Source organism: Cavia porcellus, unplaced genomic scaffold, assembly GCF_034190915.1.
Source record: "Cavia porcellus strain 051 isolate PalLab524CR breed Dunkin Hartley unplaced genomic scaffold, mCavPor4.1 scaffold_5, whole genome shotgun sequence".
NCBI classification, from domain to species: Eukaryota; Metazoa; Chordata; class Mammalia; order Rodentia; family Caviidae; genus Cavia; species Cavia porcellus.
In genome coordinates, this window is record NW_026947488.1 from 32,415,891 (window position 1) to 32,437,528 (window position 21,638).

Consider the following 21,638-nt stretch of genomic DNA (forward strand, 5'->3'; position numbering starts at 1 on the left):
TTTAGTGGGAAAGTCTTGTTTTAATTCACAGTTATTCCTAAGATGAGCTCCACATCTATCCCTTGATCTTATTTTATATTTTTCTTCTTGCCCTCCTTGCTAGTCTTTCCTCACCCCATCTGCATCAGCTTTTCTGTTGCTGGAACACAACACCTTATGCCTGCAACTTAGAGGGGAGGTTTAATTTGGTTCACAGCTGGGGGAGACTCATTCCATGGTTAGCTGGCTCCAAGACAGGAGCATCATGGTGGAAAGGCATGGTTGAAAAGCAGAGCATGGTGGAAAAAGCAGAGCATAGGGAGGGACCAGAGATCAGACAGATGCTCAAGGTCATGCCTCCATGACCTACCCAGCCACACCCAGGGATCTGCTCCACTAAGCCTCTGGGGAGATTCCAAAGCCTGCCAATCCTTCAAGTGGTCAAGTTGACCCTCCACCCTAACCACTGTGCCACCCATTACTGACTTTTTTGTGGGGGATCTTTTTAGGTCTAGAACTCCTGGATTCAAGCGATCTGCCTGCCTCAGCCTCTTGAGTAGCTGGGACCATAAACTACAGCATCACACCTGGTTCTGCCCTTTTTTCAGGCCAACTTTTGTTTCATTTCTTTTACCAATGACTTGGAAGTTAATTTCTAAGAAATATGCATACATTTTCAACACATTTCTACCAATAACTAGAGTGATGTGGCGTGTCTGCCATTCTGCCTTTCTTCAAGGACTTGGGCAATATTTTCATCTCCTTCCCGTCTCCCTGACTCCCAGCCAAACCTGATAGTTCTCAGAGAGCACCTCCCACTCCTGACAGCTGCTCTCAGCCTCTCCTACTGTATATGAGCCTTTCGACCTGAACTTTCACCCTTTCTTTCTGTCCATTGTCCACCACCTGCTGGGGACACCCTAGGGACTGCTCCTCAACCAAAGGGTTCCCATTTTGGATGCTGAGCCTCTCTCCTTGACAGAGCCACATGGACTCCCTGCCCTGAGTGTCTGTCCAGAGCTCAGAGGCAACACAAAGCCCTGGGTGGTCAGGCTGTGTCCTTAACTTGGGTAGAGACAGACAACTCCTATACCTTGTGGCCAAGGGAAGCCACGGTTTCCTCTGATGGGAGAGTGATTCTGGGTTCTTCTAGATAAAGGTTCTCAGGGAGAACACAAACAATGCCAGGGGCAGAAAGCATGAAGTCAGTGGCACAATCCCTCCACTAGGCGGCGTGATGCCAGCCTTGTCGCTTCCCATCTCAGGGCTCTGAAAGGTGACAGAGGCTGCTCCAGATCGGTAGGCGTGCAGCTTCTCTGGCTCCAGCTGGTGTCCTCTGGCTGGGGCCGGGTGTAATCTCTCGCTTGGACCTGCAGGGACTGGCCTCAGAAGAGCCACGTCCAACACAGCTTTCTTGACCTCTGCGTGTGTACTGGGTCTCAAAGCTGAGCCATGTTATAAACCTTTATGCTGGGGCTCAGTTGAGTGCTGGGTCCACAGAGGAGCTCCTGGGTCTTGCAGAGTTGGCACAGCTGATGCCATCTGCCTGTGTCGGGTGGGTGAGGGGGTTGAGCTCCAGGATGTGCCCAGCCCGGTCCTCAACCCAGCCCCATCCTCACCCCAGCCCCTTTTCTTGCAGGAGCTGAGAAACCCAGGACTGTAGCACATGGCCTCCAAGCTGGACAGTTCCAGGAACAGTGGCGCACAGCATGAGCCAGGAATCCTGGTTCAGAGAGAGGCATGGTTGTACGAAACTAGGGAGGTGCAGGGTACGACTGTGGCACCTTTGTGCAGCATGGAGAGGAGAGGGAGCTCTGATGGTTACTGGGGTTCTGGGGTGCAGCTTGGAGGTACAGTGAGTGCCGAGTGTGCAAGAGGCCTTGGGTTCCATCCCTGCACTGAAGGAAAAGCAACAGATTTGGTGCTGAAGTAGTTTAGTCAGAGATCACTGGAGCTGACAGAGTGACTCTGGGACTGTCACAAACTACAGAAGGTGGCCCCAAGAAGGGTGCTCCACACTACTGGAGTTTGTCCTGGCCCCATTTCCTGTCTGACCTGCTCCTGATGTCCGTGGTCACTGTTCCTGTCCTGCATGTCTGGGTGACTGGAAAAACCCTGCAGAAAGCAGGGCAGCAGAGCAGGGTCACAGGGACCAGTCGCACTGTGTGTGAGACGCAGTGCAGGGACTTGGGTCCCATCTGAAGTGACAGCATGAGACACCCTACCCTGCCCAGTCACCATGGGCTCATGAGGAGTGCAGGGAAAGGTAGCCCTGTGCCGCACACAGCCACTCTCAGTCTCCAGCTTCTGGGCGCTCCGCTGGCCTCTTCAGCACTCTCACTGAACTTCCCGTTTTGCTTTTGTTTCACATCACAGTTGTCTGAATGGTGCCCTCCCCGGCAGCCTGGCAAGGCCCTGACCCGTGGCCCTCATCCAGGAGCTGTGTCTGGGGGCCCAGACGTCCTGTGATTGTCACAGGAAGAAGGAGCTGGGTGGATGAAGAGGACACAGGGGACTTGCAGGTTCTTTGGAGACTGCTAAGTCCACAGTGCTGCATTTGGTGGCTTTGCAGCAGAGCTGGCTGATGGGGGCATTGTTCGTCAATCAAGGTTGATTTTTGTTGTTGGTGTTGTTTTGTTTTTTGAGACAGCATGTCACTAATGGTTCAGGTGGGCCTTGAACTCACTGTGATCCTCCTATCTCAGCCTCCTGAGTGCTGGGATTACAGGAGTGTGTCACCAAGCCTGACAATTTCTTTTTTTTTTTTTTTCCAAAACCATTTTATTTCAAGAGAAGAAGAAGGGGGAAAAAAAACTAAAACAAAATTTCAAAACACTGAGGGTTTCTTATGTTAGGTAAATATTATGGAGGCCGCTGCTTGGGACTTCACTTTGCACCAATCAGGCTAAAAATGAAGATGGAGTTACTTATCCTAACCCGTGCATGCTGCCAAGCTGAAACAGGGCTGCTTGTTTGACCTTCAGAGGCCTCAAGTCAGAGAGAGTGCAGCCCACTCCCCATGGGCCAGCCCCAACCTCTGGACGCTGACTGAAGGGAACGGCAGGTGCTGATGGCAGCCGCCAGCTGTCTCTCTGTTTTCCTGCCCCAGCTCCAAGGTCATCAGCTCTGCAATGACAGGTCGGCTTTGTACTGGTCCCTCATCCCTGGGCCTTGCCCTGTCCTCCCCACTGCTGCCCTGTGCTGGCAGAAAGGATTTTTGGTAGTGACTGGGTGCCCATCTCTCAGCGTCATGTGGGCAGGCATGATGAAGGTGACACAAAGGGGAGTGTGTGGACTGTATCCTGAAGCTGCTTGCCCAATAGGCAGCAGCCCCTCCGCTCCCTGACTGCCTGGCTCGGTGGCCCCAAGCTTGTTTGCCGAGCAAAGTGGAGCTGGCAGCCTCTGTCTGTGGGCTCAGGGATTAGGAATCCACTCAGACAGAGGAGTAGCCTCTGTTCCCTTGGGATCTGCCCATGCTGGTCCTTTGGGAGAATGAGGCAACCCCACTGCAAGGTGGAAATTCTAGGGACCAGGCCCTGTGGTACCTGTCTTTGTAGTACCGGGAGACCACAGCCTTGGTAGGGCAGTCATACTTCCTGTGAGGCTCCAGGGTGTGGTGGGCAGCAGAGAGTGAAACTACATGGTGGGCTCTGAAGTGTCCTCTGCACATGCAGCTGCTCTCTTCATGCAGCCCCAGAAAAGGTCCAGGGGCTGGGGCGTGGCTCAGTTGGGGGAACACGAGCAGCCCTGGGTTCCAGCCCCATCCCCAGAAGGATGAAAAGGGAGTCATCAGGGTGCTCTGTGATGGGAAACACAGGTGACAGAAAGAGAAGGCAGCACCTGTTTACTCTTTCTCATTAACCCAGCAAAGGTCTATGGGGTGCTCACTGCATGCTGACACTCCCTCCTCTCTGCTGTGGACACAATCCTGCCATGGCCAGTGTCACCACTTCATGGCCAGGGTTCTTCCTGCTGGGAGGGGCAGGAAAACAATGAACACATGCACGGAAAAAGATAAAGTCAGGGCTGGGACTAGAGCTGAGAGCTGAGGTCTGGCTTCAGGGAGGTGGCAGAGAGGCCCTTTTGGGTTAAAGGATGTTTGGAGAGACCTGAATGAGGTTAGGGGGCAGGAGGAGAGCACAACGGCAGGTCCTGGGGCTGAGTTCTGGTGTGGGAGGGACAGGACAAGGTCTGAGTGGCTGGAGCCTCAGCTGGGATGGGGAGGTGATGGGAGATGGACCCTGGAGGGGGACGTGGAGAAAGGAGGCTGTGCTGCTGCTGCTTTTTTTGTTTGGAGATGGGGTCTTGGCTATGTTGCTTAGGTTGGCCCTCAACTCCTGGGCTCAAGTGATTCTTCTGCCTCAGCCTCCTTAGTAGCTGGGATGACAACTGTTCGAATGCCTGGCCAGGGGCACTTCTCAGACACAAATATGCACACAGGTCTCCTAGGGATGCGTTAAGTGCAGATTCTGTTGCAACAGGCTGGAGACGGACCTGGTGTTCTGCTGCTCTGCAAGGTGCCGGGCAGGCCAGAGGATACGTCCTTGTGCCAGGGCCAGGGGAAAGCCTGTCCTCCTGGAGGAGCCTGTGGATTGCTTCAAGCTGCAGGACAACTTCATCTGCCATTGCAGTTTGGTGGCAATGAGGACGCCCAGGGCTCGGCACCTGCTAGGCAGGTGCTCATCATGGAGCTGCATGCCAACCCAGTGCTGAGGCTGCAGAGCAGGGTGGGACTCTTGGGAGCTGAAAGGAGATGGTGTGTTCAGGATGGAAAGGGCAGGATGAGGGTCAGTGCTGTGGGTACTCTGGTCAGGTTGCTGGGTGACACACAGTGTGCTCAAGGCTGGGTCTCTGGTGATCAGAGGATGAGGTCACCTGCAAGAAGTGTATCGTCTGTCCTCTGACCTGGGGGACTTGACACAGATGGTGACTGCTCATGTGAGCAGAGGTTGTAATTGGCAGGAAAGCTCTCAGTTGAGGATAGGACTGGAGAATCTGCGCTCAGAGAGCTGACCATGGTGTCCTAGGGGCAAGGAAGAGAGGGGGCTGAGGCCAGAGCCTCAAGCCCAAAGCCCTAAGGCTTTGAGGACAAAGATATGAAAAGCAACCAGTAAAAGGGGCTGAAAGCAGAGGCCAGTGGGTAAGAGAAAAGCACACACTTCTGGTTGAAGTTGTATCAGCTACTGTCGGCCGAGTAACAAGCTCACAGCATCCAGTGGCTTCCAACAATGACACTGGCTGATCTCTCAGCTCTGTGAACAGACTGGGGAGTGCTTTTGTGCCTTGGAAGAGCCAGAAGACTTTGGGAGCCCCATTTGAGTCCAGGAGCTGCTCCTTTCCTGCCCCCCCCCGCCCCATGGCCTAGGCACTGCTTCTCCCAGGTCTTGCCAGTCAAACGAGGAGGCCAGCCTACACTGAGGGGGAACCAGGCTCCTGGTGCTTGCATGTGTGTGGATGTGTGTGCACATGTGTGATACTGGGCTAAACATGAACTGGAACACGGGGCTGCTCCTGGCCAGAAGAGCCAGCTGTCTCATGTGTGGCGGGAGGCAGTGTCTGTGCCATCTCTGAGACCAACTGCCACTTCACAGGCTTTCTCTGTCCATAATTTTATGTATCGATTAAAAATAGGCATCTGGGCCAAGTGCTGGAGCGGGCTTCCTCTTCCGGCTGCAGCCACATGCTCTTCATCAGCCTTGTCTGGGCTCAGCTTCCTCATTTGGTCCACTTGGGAGCTGGCAATCAGAGGGACTTATTAGTACTAAGTAACTTGTTTTTCTTTTCACTTGCTTTGTGTGTGTGTGTGTGTGTGTGTGTGTGTGTGTGTGTGTGTGTGTATGTGTGTGTATGTATGTATGTATTTGCGTATTTTCTGGCCAAGGCTTGGTTTGGATGGTCTGATTTTGATTTGTTTTGCTACAGGTTTTTGCTATATTGCCCAGGCTTACTTTGACTTTAAACAATCCTCCTGTCTCAGCTGAGTATTTAGACTGCAAGTGTATGCTGCCCTAACTGGGAAAACCCAGGGCCTTCAAATTGAGCTACATTCACAGTGCTTTTGATAAATTTTAATTTTGACACAGGGTCTCTTTGTCACTAAAATGGTCGGGCTGGGCTTGAACTTGCAATCCTCCTGCCTCAGCCTATTGGAATGGTCCTTGTGCATCACCATGCAAGGCTTGGGATAACTTTTAATCTATGTGGACATGCAAGTTGAGTTCTGGCACGGTGTGGGGCACGTGCTGCTGTCCCAGCCTGACTGTCTGTGGAGCTCTTCTGAGGCCAGGCTCTGTTTAGGGCAGCACCATGGTCACAGCCAAGAGGAAGGAATCTTTCACAGCCCGAGAACTCAACAAACCAGTTTTCCAAAATTCTCCTCCCCGGTGTGTATCTTTGTATCGTGTGTTTACTTCTTGGGTGTTGAAATACTTCAGAACTGGCAGAGACAAGTCCCCTTCTGGCCCCTCAACCACGCCTCCTCTACCTCTAGGCAGAGCTCTGTACCCTGCGCCCACCAGCGGCAGTATCTGAGCCTGGATCCACCCTGCTTCCCAGAGGCGGGATCCAGCATAGCAGAAAAGGAAAAGGAGCCTTTACCAGTCAAAGCACCAGGCCAAGCCAGGTGCCCGGCGCTAGAAATGTCAGAGTTTGAACTCCTGCCCCAGACATCCAAATGGCAGAAAGCCTCACCGCCGCAAACCCGTCAAGTTAGCCAGCGGGTTCTTGCGGTTGTTTTCTCGCACTTTTTCCCAGGCAGGAAGTGACGGCCGTAGAGCCCAGGCTAGCGAGTGGGGGACAGGACGTGGGGCGATGGTTGAGGTCTGGGTCGGGCTGTGAAGCCCCTGGGCCTGTTAGTCCCAGAAGGCGCGGGGGCGATAGGGGGCGCAGAGTCACCAGCGCGAGCTGGGCCCCATATGCTGGCGACGCCCTCGGCCCGGACCCCTGTGGCCACGCCCTGCCTCTGGGCTCAGGGTAGAGAAACGCGGGGCTCCGCAGGCGCGCAAACAGAAACCGCCTGGCGCGGGGCGGGCGCGCCAGGACCACCGCCTCCTCCTTTCCTCCTCCTCCCCTCGCCGCTCCTCCCTCTCCCGGGTCGGGTGGAGGTGGCGCGCGGGGACCCGGGTGGGGCGGGGCCGTGCCGGCCCAGAGGCTGGGGCTTGAGGCACCGGCACCGGCACCGGCACCGGCGTGGGCGATGGCGGCACGCAGCCTGGGCCGCGGCGTGGGACGGCTGCGGGGCGTCCTGGTGCGAGCAGGTAGCTGGGCGCACACGGCGCCCCCCCAGGCCCGGGCAGCCTCTTACCCCGCGCGCCGCGCACAGGCCGCCCGCGAGCCCGCCGCCTTCTGGGGGCCCTTGGCGCGCGACACGCTGGTGTGGGACGCCCCGTACCACACGGTCTGCGACTGCGACTTCGGGAGCGGCAAGATCGGCTGGTTCCTGGGGGGCCGGCTCAACGTGACCGGTGAGTTGGAGCGGAGTTCCAGCCTGTCCTGCACCCGTCCCGCCATCCCACCGTCCCGCCGGTTCCAGCTGTACGCCACGAACTTTTCTTGCATGCCTTGATCCGCACCAGCCTTGTGAGGACTGTCCCCTATAGGGACCCGGGCATTGGCCCGACGTCGGACGCGGGGCACGAGCTGCGGGAGCGTGGGCGTCACCTGCCAGGCGGGTGCAGAGCGGCTGCAGGACAAACGGAAAGCCTGGCGGTAGTTAGCACCCGCGACGCGCTTTGTGGCAAACAGCTGCGGGGGGGGGGGAAGGTGTTCAGAGAGAATCGCGCGAGGACCCCAGGGAGAAGTGGGGGGGGGGCGGGCAAGAGGGACCCTGGAGAAGAGCCAGTGGTTGCAGAGTTCTGGAGAAGAGCTCAGGGCAGGAGGTCAGAGTGGATCATCTCTTTGCGGAAGTTCTTAGTCCAGGAGGACCAGCGCTTGCCACACCTGCTCGACACCTGCTGGGGGTAGCACAGGAGCCAGCTTCACCAGGCCCTCAGAGATGTGGGCTGGGGGCACATTAGGCTTTCTGAGTCTGAAGAGACAGCTCAGACTGGACAGACAGGATGGGGCTGGGGAGATCTGCAGCCTTGGGGTGTCAGGATGGGTGCTGGGTGGGACCAGGAGTCCTCTTGGCAAGGTCCTGCCCTACTGCAGGCAGCACCGTGGTGGGACGTGGAGGAGTCCTGTTACTCTGCTGCTAGAGTCTCCCTCTGGCTCTGGTAAAACCGCCCACGTGTTCTCTTAGGCTGCAGGACAACGTGGGAGGTGTGGATCTGGCCCAGGGCTCCTGGGGAACAGCAAGCTGTAGAAATGTTAATTATATTCAGAAATTGACGTGAAGCCATAGATAGGGTCTCTTTTTTGAACAATCTCTGGACTAGTTATTTTTCCATGTTGCATCCTGTGTTGCAGTTTTAATCAACATGAGTCACTTACTCGATAGTGTTTTCTTTACAGTCAAGTCCAAGCCAGTGTCCTTGAACCAGGGGAGAAGGAGAAACCCTAGGGTGTGCAGAAGGGTGGAATGTGCCCTTGAGAGGCAGCACAATGGGCCAGTCAGGGCATGGCCAGGGCACGCTAGGGCACAGAGCTGGTCCTGGGAGCCGCCTCTGGACTCTGGGTGGGTGGAGGCCGTGGTTGGCTCCTTTGGGGTTGACCTGATAAGATGGGGAACTGTGGGGGATCAGCTTGTGGGGCAAGGAGTTCCCTTCCCTTGATAGAGGCCAGCCAGGCACAGCTCCAGAAAACTGACTTGTGGCAGAGCAGCTCTGGGAGCTGTCCCTCCCTCATCTGTCTCAGGCCAGGCCACAAGAGCAGGGTGCTCCCTCGATAGGAGTGGAGGGTGGGGAAGCTTTGGCCCTGTCTGCTGAGGCAAAGTCAGCAGAACCTTGACCCCTTGCCTCTTGTATTCACCACTCAGGGATGCAAGACCTGCACCCCAAGGCATGGTCCAAGGCCACAGGGGTGGCAGGATTATTTGGGTGCAGACCTACTGCCTGTAATTAACAAATGGTCCCTGGCCCTCTGTGTTTTGGGGCCAGCCCTCAGGTGCCCCCTGCTCCCCAAGCCAGGGCAGATGAAGCCTTTCTAAGCGAGGGAGCCAAGGAGATGGCACAGACCAAGCAGGGCAGGAGAGGCTCTGCAACACTGTAGTTCAGAGATCTGGGCATTTCTTTCGGTTTGAATCCTTCTGCTGGGCTTGCAAGTGACCTGTTTTTGAACTCTGAGGATCATGCAGATGGAGTTCTGGCCTAGGCACTGCTGTTCTATACGAAAGCTCCCCAAATCCAGCATTCACCAGGTCCTTTGGGTCAGGACTCCGGACAGGGCAGCAGTGACTCTGACTTCCCCTCCAGTTTGGGGCCTGGGTTGGTGCAGGAGTGTGAACATGGGACCTGAGCTAGAGTTTATTCTCCGTGATGAGGTATTAAGATGGTGGGAATTTAACCCCACCGTGGTGTTCAGAGGTGGGTAGAGCCTGGTAAGGTCACTGGGTGCTGCCCTCAGTCACAGGTGAGATCCTGTGACCTTGCAAGAAACTGGGGAAAGAGCAGAAGACACACACGCGTGTACATACACACACACAAACATGAGCATGCTGGCTCCTGCTATGTAATGGCTTGTGCCATCTAAGACTCTGCCAGCAGGACCATCTCCTGATGTGGGCCTGCAGGCCTCCAGAACTTCACTATCGCAGGTATTTCCTTACAGTATCAGAAAATGGACCAGTCGGCCTGGATGACTGAGCTACAGGACTTGGCCCCAAAACTATGCAGGGCTTTTCATAGCAAGTCAGTGAGGCCCAGGCACTGTCCTGAGCGGGAGGTCCAAGAAGTCAGGGCAGGCCTGTTAGCCCCTTCTGGCTAGGGAGGGAGGGCCATCTGCTTGCAGTTTCTTATCTTATCAGTGGATGGGGTTATCAGCACCCCCAGCATGGAGCTCTTCTTCGGGATAGATAAGACCTGTAGAGCCCTGGGCATACTACAGCCCAATCAGCAGCCAGTGTTAATTATTAATGGGGCACTTGAGGAGGCCTTGACCTGCCCAGTGCTGGGTCTGTATGAACTGACTGGCCTAGGGTGGGTGGGAGGCAGGCTTTGGAAGATGCACACACCCTACAAAGCTGCAGCTGAGCTCTGATGGCCGGTGCTGGGTAATGTCCCAGGCCCAGGGGCAGGGCCTTTGCCAGGTCCTCCTCTGGAGCTTCATCAAAGCTGCTCTGAAAAGTCAAGTTCTGGAGGATTCTTTCCCACCCTTGAAACTTGGCTCTGTTCTTTGTGAAGCCTGACAGATGCTAAACACTCCAGAGGTCAGGAAGTTGTAAATGCAGAACTCTAGGGAAACTATGTGCTGCTTTCAAAGCACAGCAAAGCTCACTTTTCTAAACCCAGGTTTTGAGTCTGACTTATTTGAAAGAATGTATTCTTTCTCAAGCAAGAGTGCTAACAGTTTAATAAAGAATTGGACACGGAGTGCTGTCTCTGTCTCTCTCTCTTGCTTGGGAACCTAGACTCTCTCACAGGCTATCAAAGGCTGTACCACTGAGCCACACCCCTAACTCTTTTCCATGCTTTTAGGGCATTTCTGCTGGAATGCTTTGTGACATGCCTCCAGTCATTCAGAAAGCAAATCAATGACAGCAAGGTGCCACAGTGATCGCAATGACTTGTCTAAGGTTTCTCAGGAATTCTAAATGGAAATTGACCCTAACCTTGGGGCAGGTCCTCTGGATGGGTCTCTGGATTCTTCTCCTTCATCAGAAGCCTCACTTACTTTAAATAGCATTTGTTTCTGGAAAGTTGGCAAATATGGTATTTTGTGATTGATGTCATGTCCTAAAACGTGTGGTGTGAGTTTTGCTATTTAAAGAAGACCATTGTGAATACTTTTGTGAATACTGGCTCCCTGTTTTCTTTTGATTAAGGTTGTATTTTTGTGAGCTGGGCTCACTTACCGGTGCCACTGGCTAAGGGATATATTTAAACAACCAACCAGGGAGTCAGGGCTGGGGGTGTGGCCCAGTGGCAGAGTTCTTGCCTCCTCGGCAGGAGGCCCTGATTTCCATCAGCACCGCCAAAAAAAGAGTTCTTGAAAATTCCTGTGTTAGCACGTGCCATCTTTAGGATGGAAGTAATAACCCTGGCAATTCTTTTCTGATCAATGAAACTAGAAACCCATGGCCCACCAACAGGCATTAGGCCAAGGCAGGACCTGCAGTTCAGTGACTGGACCAAGTCCAGGGCACTGTACTCTCACGGCCGAAGGGGTCCCTCAGGACACCAACAGGGAGGGGTCAGTGGCCCCACTGTGCAGATGTGGAATTAAAGGCTCCAACTCAAGGACAGTAGTGAGTAACCTAGAAAGTGCCAAGGCCGTGGAGCCTCATTCTAATGAGTGGTTCCTCAGTTCGTTATTAGAAGACAGAATTACAACCAGGTAGTGTAAGGATCTTGGCTGCCTTCTCTTCCTCGGTTCTTGAATTAGGCAATGCTTCTTCCTGTGTGGTAGCTGAGTGGTCTGGGGTGCAAAGCTGAGCCAGTGGGGCAGAGGGTCCTGGCAAGCACTTGGTCTGAGTGGCCTCCTAGACCTCCTGTGCCTTTTGCCAGCAGTAAAGAACAGAGGGAGCTGTGGTGTCTTGTTCAAGGTGGTTAAGGTGCTGGGGACACTGGGCTGCAAGGCTAGCCCTGTTCCTGCCGGTACCCAGGAACTTGTGATCCAGGTGGAGTGGGCGCCAGAATAGAAACCACAGGCAGAGAGGGAAGTAATGTTGCAGGGCAGCATAGGCCCTGGGCGTGGGCAGGGACGTTTGGAGGGCTCGCTGCAGGAGGCAGAGCTGGGTTTCACCTCGAATTGCACTGGGTTCAGTCCAGCTCCTCTTGGAAACTCGAGGTTATGAAACTCTCTTGTCTCATTTTCCTGCTCTTTGATAGAAGTTTTTACTTATTTTTTTGATTATAGAGTTGTAAGAATTGCCGTCCTTTCTCCTCTCTCCATCTGTTTTCCTTCTTTTCTTTCTTTCTTTCTTTCTTTCTTTCCTTTCTTTCTTTCTTTCTTTCTTTCTTTCTTTCTTTCTTTCTTTCTTTCCCTCCCTCCCTCCCTCCCTCCCTCCCTCCCCTCTCTCCCTCCTTTCATCTCTTTTCCTGGGTTCAGACAATAGCAGGCACCCTAAGCTTGTGCCTAGAGCCAGTGGGGCCCCCTCACACTCCCACACTGGGGCTGGGAGTGGAGACCGTTGTTCTGTTTGTGTTTCCCTTGCGAGACACCTCCGAACCTGCGAGGGGAAACACCTAGTTCTTGCAGGCACGCTCAGAGCCAGGGTGGTTCTCCTGGGACTCATAGAAGCTGAGGTTTGGAGAGCTTTGTTTACACCTGTGAGTGCTTGGCTTGGGACTGGACTGGAGACCCCAATTTTAGCTACAGCTGCGGGCTTCTGGCCAACTAGTGGAGACCTGATGTCACAAAGCATTTGCAAGTGTTTGATTGCTCTAGTCCTCAAAGGAAAAGAAAGCCCTGGGGTCTGAGGCCTATGTACAAAGTGGAATGTGCAGGTGTAGACCCAGGAGCTAAGTCCATGTGGATGCTGAAACCACAGCCACCGCTTTGTGGGGACAGGGTTCACAGCCCTCTCTGAGGCTTTGACACCTGCAAGGCTGAGGAGTGCCAATTTTGGCCAAAGCTGAGACTTTCAATTGAGAGCCAAAGCCAGAAAAACTGTTCCTTCTTTGTATACAGCGGGGCCACTGGGGCAGGTTAGATTTCCACATCATCCTGCAGCTGGAGGACGTACCACAACCATTCCTGCCTCCGTGACCCTCAGCTCCAAGCTCTGGGCAGCTGCACCAACATGACCTGGACAGGTGGCCTGAAACCCTGTAGCCAGCAACAGATATCTCAGGCCCTTAGAGGGAGTTGCAGGGCCCAGAGGATGGGAAGGGTGGGCTGGGACTGCAACTGGAAGGGCATGCAAAGGGTCTGGGGTGGGGGTTTCCCAGGTTCTGTGGGGTCCCTGGCAGAGCCCCTTGGTGGGCTGACCTGCTGGGATTCTGGATATGGCAACTGCATCTGCTACACGCATGCCTGATGCTGTCTGTTCTGCCCCCTTGCCCAGCACATGACCTTCAGGCTCTGAGGGGGCCTCACCTGACCTGGGGCTGTCACGCTCCAGTGAGAAGAATGTTGGGCACCTGCTGTCCTTCAGTGAGCCCTGAGAGAAGTGTCACATGCGTGTCAGCTCTTCTGGCCCAGTGAGTGTCACCCACAACTACACACACACCTACACATGCATATGCACACATGCACACCCTCACAGCCATGCACGCACCCACATTCCTGTGTGCATCACACACCTGCATACAGACACACATACACTTTTACACATGCATGTGCACTGACACCAATGATTGTGTACCTCCAGCCCTGCCCCTGAGCCCTTTGTCAGTCTGTCTCTTTTGTACTTGGTCTCTCTCTGTCATTTCTTCTCTGTTTGGAGGAATTCCCCGGGTCAGTCAGTAACTTAGTACCTTCCCCTGCATCTACCTGGTTACCTCATTTTAGCAGATTCTGAAGGTACAAGGCAGTGCATGTAGAGTTAGACACTGTACACTCTCCACACAGACTCCTCTTATACACCTGAAGTTTCACACCCAATGATTAGTGACTTCCCTTTTCTTTTTCCTCTAACATTTGAGATCACAGTTTAGCAGGTATTGTTTACTTTAGGTGCAGTGTACACATGAGACTGTGTACACACAAGACCCTAGGGTGACCCTGAGGATGGGGTGGCAGCTGTCCCCAGCTCCCCACAGTGCTCATTCTCTCCGAGTTCCTGGGCCAGCAGTGGAGGTGCACAGGAGCCGGCCTCTGAGGCTGGAGGGGCTCACCTGTGAAATCTCGTGACTGTACAGGTGTCGGGCAAGTGAGGATTAGGGCAGATGGTGGCACAGACCGGTTTCTGCAGAAGCCCTGTGATCTGAGCTTGCATGCGGGAGGGGCTGGGGAGGGAATTCTGGGAAGCCAGAGTTGTTTTTTCCACTGTGGAGTAGAAGCTGGTTGAGGTGCCAGGGGTCACCTGGGAGAGGGCTGGGCTCCTGGCCCTGGGGGCACCCCCACCAGTGGGCCTACAGTTGTGTCCCAGGCTGTTTGCCCTGCGCTGGCTGTGTATGGAAGCAGGAAGCTGGGGGCCCAAGGCTGGGAAGGGATTGGGAGGGGCTGGATGCAACCAGGGCTGGGACCACGGCTGCCTCAGATACTTGGGGGTCACGAGACCATGTCTCTGTCGTCTGGCTTCTCCTTTGCAGTGATGCCATCTCCCTCTCCCTCAAGGAGGGTGAGTCATGGTGACCGTGGGCAAGGACAGGTCCCCCTTGGGGAGTGGACTCCCCATCCTTGCTCAGCCCTGTCCATGTTCATGTCCATGTTCCTATTTCTGTGCAGTCAGTTGCTTGGATCAACATGTCTGGAAGGCACCCGAGAGCATCGCTTTGATCTGGGAGCGAGACGAGCCTGGCACGGAAGTGAGGATCACCTACAGGTATGGCATCCCTGGCCACATGGGGCTATGGTGCCTTTCGTAGCACAGGAGGCACTGTGCCCAGAAGCAGCCCGGCTCCCCTTTGCCCTGGGTCCTGAGCCTCTTCAGAGTCCTGTGGGAAGAGGACCCCTGCTGGGTGGACCTGGTGAAGGGTTCCTGATGCAGGGAGCTGTGCAGCCCAGGTGCTCAGGGATGGCATGTCCAGTGTCAGGGTGTGGTCCAGCCTTCAAAAGAGCCTGGCTCCAGATGGGAGTAGTGGAGGCAGCTGACAAAGTGCTTGTAGCATCGTTGGCTCCAGGCCTCCCATTGTGCTGCATGCTTGTGGAAGAGCGTGGCAAACCTTAGTGGGTTTTTCCTTTGGTTTTAAGTGATTCTGTGCATATCACACTGCAGGCATGTGTGCCTGGGCTACCTCTGGGTCCTTACACTGGCTCCTGTGGGCACTGCCTCCCTTGGACCTGGAGGGCAGTGGGTTCAGGGCTTGGGTTCTCCATAGAGGTTTAGGGCTGGGGTGGCACAGTGGTGAGCGCTGGCCCAGCCCATGAGGCCCTGGGCTCCAGCTCCAGTGCCACAGCTATCAAAATGGTGTCCTCTGCTCACGCCACAAAGGACAGTAGTGTTGTGGCCACCATGCGCTCAGGCCACAAGTCTTTTGTCCCCAGCAGGCCTCTTGTACAGTGGCTGCTGGCTGTCCTGTGTCCCCATCAGGCTGCACTGGTGTAACCCTCGGCCCACATGCATGGCAGTCACAGCCTCTCTGAGCTGTGGTCCTGGTGACCAGGGAACCAGGTATCCAGGAGCAGAGAGCAGGTGTGTGTGGCTGGACTTGGGGTGAGGGATGGGAGAAGAGAAGAGTCCTCCTAGTGAGGTGGTTCGTCACTGGCCCTTGGTGGCTTGGAGGCCATAGGAACACGTGCTTTCCCTTGGCACCTGGAAATCCAGTTGTACCTGCCTGGACTCACCACCCTGGTTGGGCTATTCTCACATCAAGCAGCAGGGCATCTGGGCATCTGCATAGCACTGGGTCTTAGCTTATACACCCTCACCCTCATACAGCCCTCATGATGGGGACACTCCTTTGCCAGCATGTCCCCTGCTGGGCAGAGCTCCTGGGACCTACTGAGAGGCCCTAGGCAGAGGTGCCAGAAGGTGCGGCCTTGGTCATCTCTGGGTTGGGTGCTATGGCCTCTGCCATGCTTGAGCCCAGTTCGGCTGGCTGCTATGACATGGGTTAAATGTAAACCACTCAGGAATGTGCATAATGGAAGCCAGCAGGTTAACCCTGCAGCCACGTCAGTTCCACGGCAGCAAAGCAGCTTGGGGGCAGAGACGCCAAGGTGTTTATTATTCTGTCTGTCTAACAATAAACAGAGTTAGTCCAAGTCTACCTGCAGACCTTACTGGGCTTGATACCCATGGGCTGTTTGCCTTGCTTTTCCAGGGAAAAACATAAGTACAGGTTATCTGTAATTGCTGCAGCACTTGAAGGACGCCTGTTAATCATTTTCCTGGTCATTTCAGGTGTTGGGATTTTCTTCCTGCCTTCTCCCAGGAAATCCTCCTGTCCTTGTTGCTGGCTGCTGTTGTCCTGCCAGCAGGGACACTGCCCCCAAATAAAGCCCAGAAGCTGGTGCAGGGGCCCTCAAGGTTCTCAGGGTGGCCACAGGCTTTATGAGTCCGGACTCATCAGCTGTCCCCTGACTCTGGTGCTGGCAGGATCAACCCTGGCTCTGCACATACTCACCCGGTGCCCGACTTTGGAGCTGCACCCTGGCTCCTGGTCCTTTAGAGGAACCTGAAGACTGAGGTCTTGCAGGCCCCATGGGATGTTGGTGCCGTATGGTTTCCTGGCACCAGGAAGCTTTGGTGCCCCAAAGTCACCATCTGGGAATCTCTGGGCACTTGGGGAAAGGGTCTTCTCTGTTACCTCAGCCCATTTTGTAGGGTGCAGAACAGCCGTCACTGCAGGAACCTGCGCCTACTTCTCAGCTGCTGCCCTGCTCCTTCAAGTGACCACTGCTCTGACTTCTTTCTGAATAGGAATTGTTTGTAACCCAGCCAAAGCGGGGGAGGCAGACTCTGAGTAGAGTGGCTTGTGCAGGGCAGGTGCTTTGTGGGGCCACTGGGGCTCAGGCCCAGATCATTGGGTTCTGCTGTGGCCTGTAGTGCAGACTTACTAGGCTGGTGGAGCATGGTGAGAGGCGGCATGGCCATGTCAGCCTGCTGGGCCTAGCTCTCTGGGTGGGCTGCTCACATGTCTCCGTCCTTGGTCCTGACCCTCTGTCTCGGCTATACTACCTGACTGCCTTTCTGGACCTATTCTTCCTCCCCGGAAACTGTGGACCTGGCCCTGGGCAGCACCTCCTCAGAGGACTCAGGAGATGTTGCCATGTGCATGGGTAGATGTGCACACGCACATGCACACACCATTTACATGTGATCCCCCAGCACTGCATAGCTCTGTCCCTGCTCCCACAACCATTGGTCAGAGCTGGTTGCCAGCCACAGCCTGTGGTGGCCCTGCCTGAGGCCTTAGCAGGTGCTGATCTGTATGCTGGCATCTGAACCCTGTTATGTGTGGTCCTAAGCCATGGAGGCTGAGGGGGTGCACTTAGGGAGCTCAGCAGACTGTCACCCATTTGTCCACATCACTGGCTCCTTCCCTCTGCCATTAGCAGTGGCAGCTGGAGCCAGGTCCCCACCTCGCAGAGGACACCACAAGGGGCTTGACTGGATGGCTGTGGTGACTGACGATGCCCCCCAGGCCTCGGACTGGGTGATGGACCCTAAGGCCACAGGGCAGGTTCAGGTCAAGGTCACAGGCTGGACAGTGGCTTTGCCCTGTTGTCCAGGAGGCATCCTCTAAATGGCCCTTCATGTCTGGCAGGTAGGTAGGTTCTAGAGCTTAGTGGGGACTGGGAGATCGGGACAGTCTGGATGGATGAGAGTGGCTTCAAGTCCGATGCCTGCCTGGCTGGCCTGTGAGCTCCTTGCCCAGGCAGGGTCCACATGGGGGACAACATGGGCAAGGGGCCTGCTGCTTGCTTTCTCTTGGCCCATGTGTGGGTCCTGACACAGGTGAGGCAGGGAGTGGGTGGCTGGCTGACGTTTGCTGGGCCTCTGAGCCAGCACATTTCTCCTGGTGGCTTCTGTGGAGGGTCCAAACCTGAACCTGAGCCCCAGGGAGAGAGTTGTGATCAAACCACAAAAGCAGTCTGACCTCTGGCCAGGTCTGTGGTCATGGGGCCTACTCCACATTTGTAGAGTCAGGGTTTGGATGATAGCTGGGCTGGAGGACTGGGTAGGGATAGCATACCAGCAGCCTTGTGGACACTGGCACAGATGCCAGGGTGGATGGCCTTATTGCTGGCGCCTGAGCTAAATGTTGTTTTTGAGAGAGTGACCCTGGTGCTTGGTCTCTCCTGGGCTTCTGTATCTGGTGGAATTCATTTGCTGACAGAGCCCTAGGCACGAGTACCAGCTCCTCGATTTTGCCGCCTCAAGCTCTCTGTGCGTGCTAAGGGTGATGGACTGGATACTGCATTATCAAGAACCCACTCAGCCAGTGCCAGTGTGGATGGCCCAGCAGGAAGTTCAAGGTGGGTACTCATATGCTGCTGCCAGGTGGCGTGGGGGCCAAGGCCAGGAGCTGCCCTCCTGAGAGGAAGGTGTTCTGGTTGTCTTCAGAGGTGGCCACTTATGAAGGTTGCAGATACAGCCTACCCTGTGGTTCAAGGGATTGGAAGCAGAAGTCATGCGTGAATACTCTGCAGAAGAGGCCTGGGCCGGTTGAGTTTGGGAGACAGGGGGCCAGGTGTCAGCAGCAAGGCTTAATGAAGGGTTGGGACTCTGTGCCTGCACTGTCTTCGTGCTAGCCTTCATGTCCTCTGCAAGATGGAGTTGTGCTTCTCCTCCATGGGGCTGCTGGGTGCTGGCAGGATGTGCAGGCCAAAAGCCTAAGTTTGGCTTGGGGGAGGAGGGTTCGTATCTCCTGTCGGCAGGGCCAAGGACACAGCTTGGGACAAGTGTGTCAGCTAAGAGGCAGCCCCACCCTACTTGTGTGACCTTTCTTGCCCAGGTAGATCACTTCAGTGCGGCAACTCCTTATTGGAGCATGGAGCAGGAAGGGGTGGTTACTGTGCATGCGAGGCCACAGTCACGGTGCACTGGCCATGTGAGGGCATCTGTGAGGTCTAGCTGGGTGTGAGCCAGGGTCCTGGGCCACGTGAGCTGTGCCGAGCCTCCTGCCTGCACAGGAGCTGGGTAGACCTCTCAGTCATTCTTCGAGGGTTGGCCAGGACCTTGCGTGCTGGTGGCTGGAATCTGGCAGAAATGTCATGTGACCAGTGCCTGCCTGTCCTTTACTGTGGCTCCAGCATCGTTGGTGCTGGGACATGTTTGGAATCTGTTCAGGTGACTGCTCTATTCCTTTGTCATTCTTTCAGCCCAGCTGAGGTTCTCAGAGTTTATTTAGGGTGGCCTGTTGTTTGAGCTGCAGCAGGCGTGATTGTGGGAGTTTATCTGGGTATCTAGGAGACCTCTGCGGACTTTCTGAGGTGCTCGGGAGAGCACATGCCCTCTGGGAGTTGCAGTCCAGCTGCTCTGCTCTGTTATTCTCAGCCTAGGTTGGGGGAGGGGCTGGCGAGTGGGATGGTCCCGCCTACAGCAGCCAGCTCTGTCCTGTTTTGTGCTTCTGTCCTGCTTTGAAGGCTACAGACTGGGTGAGCCTGAGCAGCTTTGCCACACTGTGGCATCTGCTTCCTCATCAGGCCTGGTTAGGGAGGTGACCCTATGCAGAGTCCAGCCTGGCCCATCTTCCATCTTGCCCCAGGCTTCGTTTTGTCCCCCCACCCATCCTCCTACCCAGAGGACGCAGTATCCCAGCCTGACCCATGGGAAGGTAGGGTGGACCCTGGAAGTGACCTTGGAGCCTGTCCCATATGTCGAGGCCTTCATCCACCACAACATTCAAGGCTGTGGTGACTCACAGGCCCTGCTCTTCACCCTGGAGCTCAGTGACTTCAGGGTGAAGTGGTCGGGGTGCAGAGTGGCAGCAGGCCAGCTGTTTTCTAAAAGGATAGCCCGTTTGACTGTATGAGCCCATTAATTTTCTGGACTTGCAGCTAAATTGTGTGGTTTTCCAGTCTCATGTTTTTGTTTTGTTCAGTTTTTGAGAGGGGTTTAGCTGTGCTGCCCATGCCTCTACCTCCTGGGCTGAAGCTGTCCTTTTGCTTTAATTTTCCCAGTGGCTGGAGTCACAGGCAAGGGCCACCATGCTGGGTGCCAGTCTTTCACTTTTTGGAGGTTTTGGGTTCATTTTCTGCTGGTGCAAATGGGCATATTTGGTGGAGTTGCCAAGGGGCCATGTGAGCTGTGGAGTGCAGCATCCCCAGCAGGTACCCCCTGTGGAGGGACTGCAGGCCTCTGTGGCTGGGGAAAGAGGGGCACAGTTCTGAGCTGCAGAACCATGCCTTTGCTCTTCCTCTCCCTCTCAAGTTTACTATTCAAGTTTTTGTTGAGTGATGCTAATTACAAAGTGAGGGAGTAGAAGGAATGAGCTGACTGTGGAGCACTGTTGTTTCAAGGAACAGTTAATCTGTGTGGTCTCCAAGGGCAGCCACAAGGCTGGTGCTACCTGGTCTAGTGCAGGCACCTTGGCTGCTTCTCTGGGCTCTCAGGCTGGTTCACTGACAGTGCTCCTCAGAGCTAGGTGGACCTTGGTCCTATGCCTTGTCCCTGAGCCATGGGAGTAGCAGGGAGAGCTCAGTGGACATGGTTTCATGTCACTGTCCACACCCAGACTCTTCTCCTGGAAAGGCTTTGGTGAGCGTTTCTCAGCTCAAAGCAGACTGAGAATCTCTTGTCCTGTCCCCAATCAGTGTCGCCCAGGGCTCTGGTGCCCTATAGTGACCCTGGGGTGGCTTTCCCTGTCTGGATTAGTGGGGAAGCTTAGAAATAGGTGGACAGGCTACCTGTGCCCAGCCTGTGCCTGGCCCAGGGCTTTCTGTGAACTCAGCATTCTGTTTTGCTGTTGTTATTAAGGAGCAGGAGGCTGGGTCATGTGACTGCACAGGGACCAAAATACCCTGGGGCTTTTATTTCTCAGACACAGAGAAAAGTGAATGATTTTAGAAAGCCGATATGCTTTTCCCAAACCCATCAAGGACAGACGGGACCCTCCCACATGTTGAGCAACCTGCTGGCTGGCTGGGCTCCTGCTGAGCCCGGTCTTGGCTCCCAAAGCTCCCCAGCCACTGGCTGCAGAAATCTCTGGTTCTTGATGAGTTGGTACCTGGTTCCCTGTGATATGAGCTGTGCCGTGTGACTGGGAGGGAAAGAACTTTCCAGAGACAAGACTCGGGTCAGGACCAAAGTTAAGGTCTGAGAGGACGCCGGGCACTAGTAAGGCTGTGTGAGCCCCACATGCCCTCCGTGCCACTGCCTGGGTGCTGGGCTGGAGGCAGGCCCAAGGGTAGGCTGTGGCCTGGGTGAAGAAGAGACAGACTGGCAGGGACTCCTGCACCTGGGTGACAAGAAAAGCTCAGTGTAACCCAGGGGCCAGCGACATTTAGCACTTCTGGTCAGTTCCCTGGAAACAAGAGTCAGCCTGAAGCTCAAAGCCTTTGGTTCTGGTTTATTTGTTTTTTCACTTTTTTGGTGCTGGCATGGAACCCGGGGCAGTGCATATCACCAAACTGCACCCCTAGACTTGTCCATTGTTTATATTTAAGAAAGTAAGCTAACCCTGGGCAACATAGTCCATGAACGAAGCAGTACCAGCCAATAGGACCATGAAGCAGCTGTGAGGTTTTGAGATGAGCTGGGCAGGATCAAGGCAAGGGTTGGCCCTGCCCAACTCCTGAGCAGCCTTGAGGAGGCTCAACCTCTCTGTGTCTCAGCTTCCTTGTGTGAACCCAGAGGGCCATGAACTCAGAGCTATAGGCTACTGGGAGGTCAGATGATCCTGTATGAAACCAGCCCTGGGCCCAGGCACTTGTAGCTATTACTGCTATCATTCTGGGAAGTGGAATTGGAATGGAGGTGCCAGGGCTGGCATGGGGAGAGAGACCCTGAGCTCACAGGGAGACAGGCTGGCAGGAGAAGGGGGTGGCATGTGGCAGATGACAGGCGGGTT

General features: G+C 55.0%; 1 protein-coding gene across 1 annotated transcript in view; it reads left to right on the plus strand.

The window, feature by feature from the left end:
• Positions 1-6,940: 6,940 nt before the first annotated feature.
• The window catches only part of Acss1 (acyl-CoA synthetase short chain family member 1), a 34,452-nt gene continuing 19,754 nt past the window's right edge, over positions 6,941-21,638 (plus strand). Inside the window, exons 1-2 of the mRNA XM_063248602.1 lie at positions 6,941-7,442; positions 14,407-14,503. Of these exons, the coding sequence (XP_063104672.1) occupies positions 7,175-7,442; positions 14,407-14,503 (365 nt within the window). The 5' untranslated portion in view covers positions 6,941-7,174. The remainder of the gene's footprint in view (positions 7,443-14,406; positions 14,504-21,638) is intronic.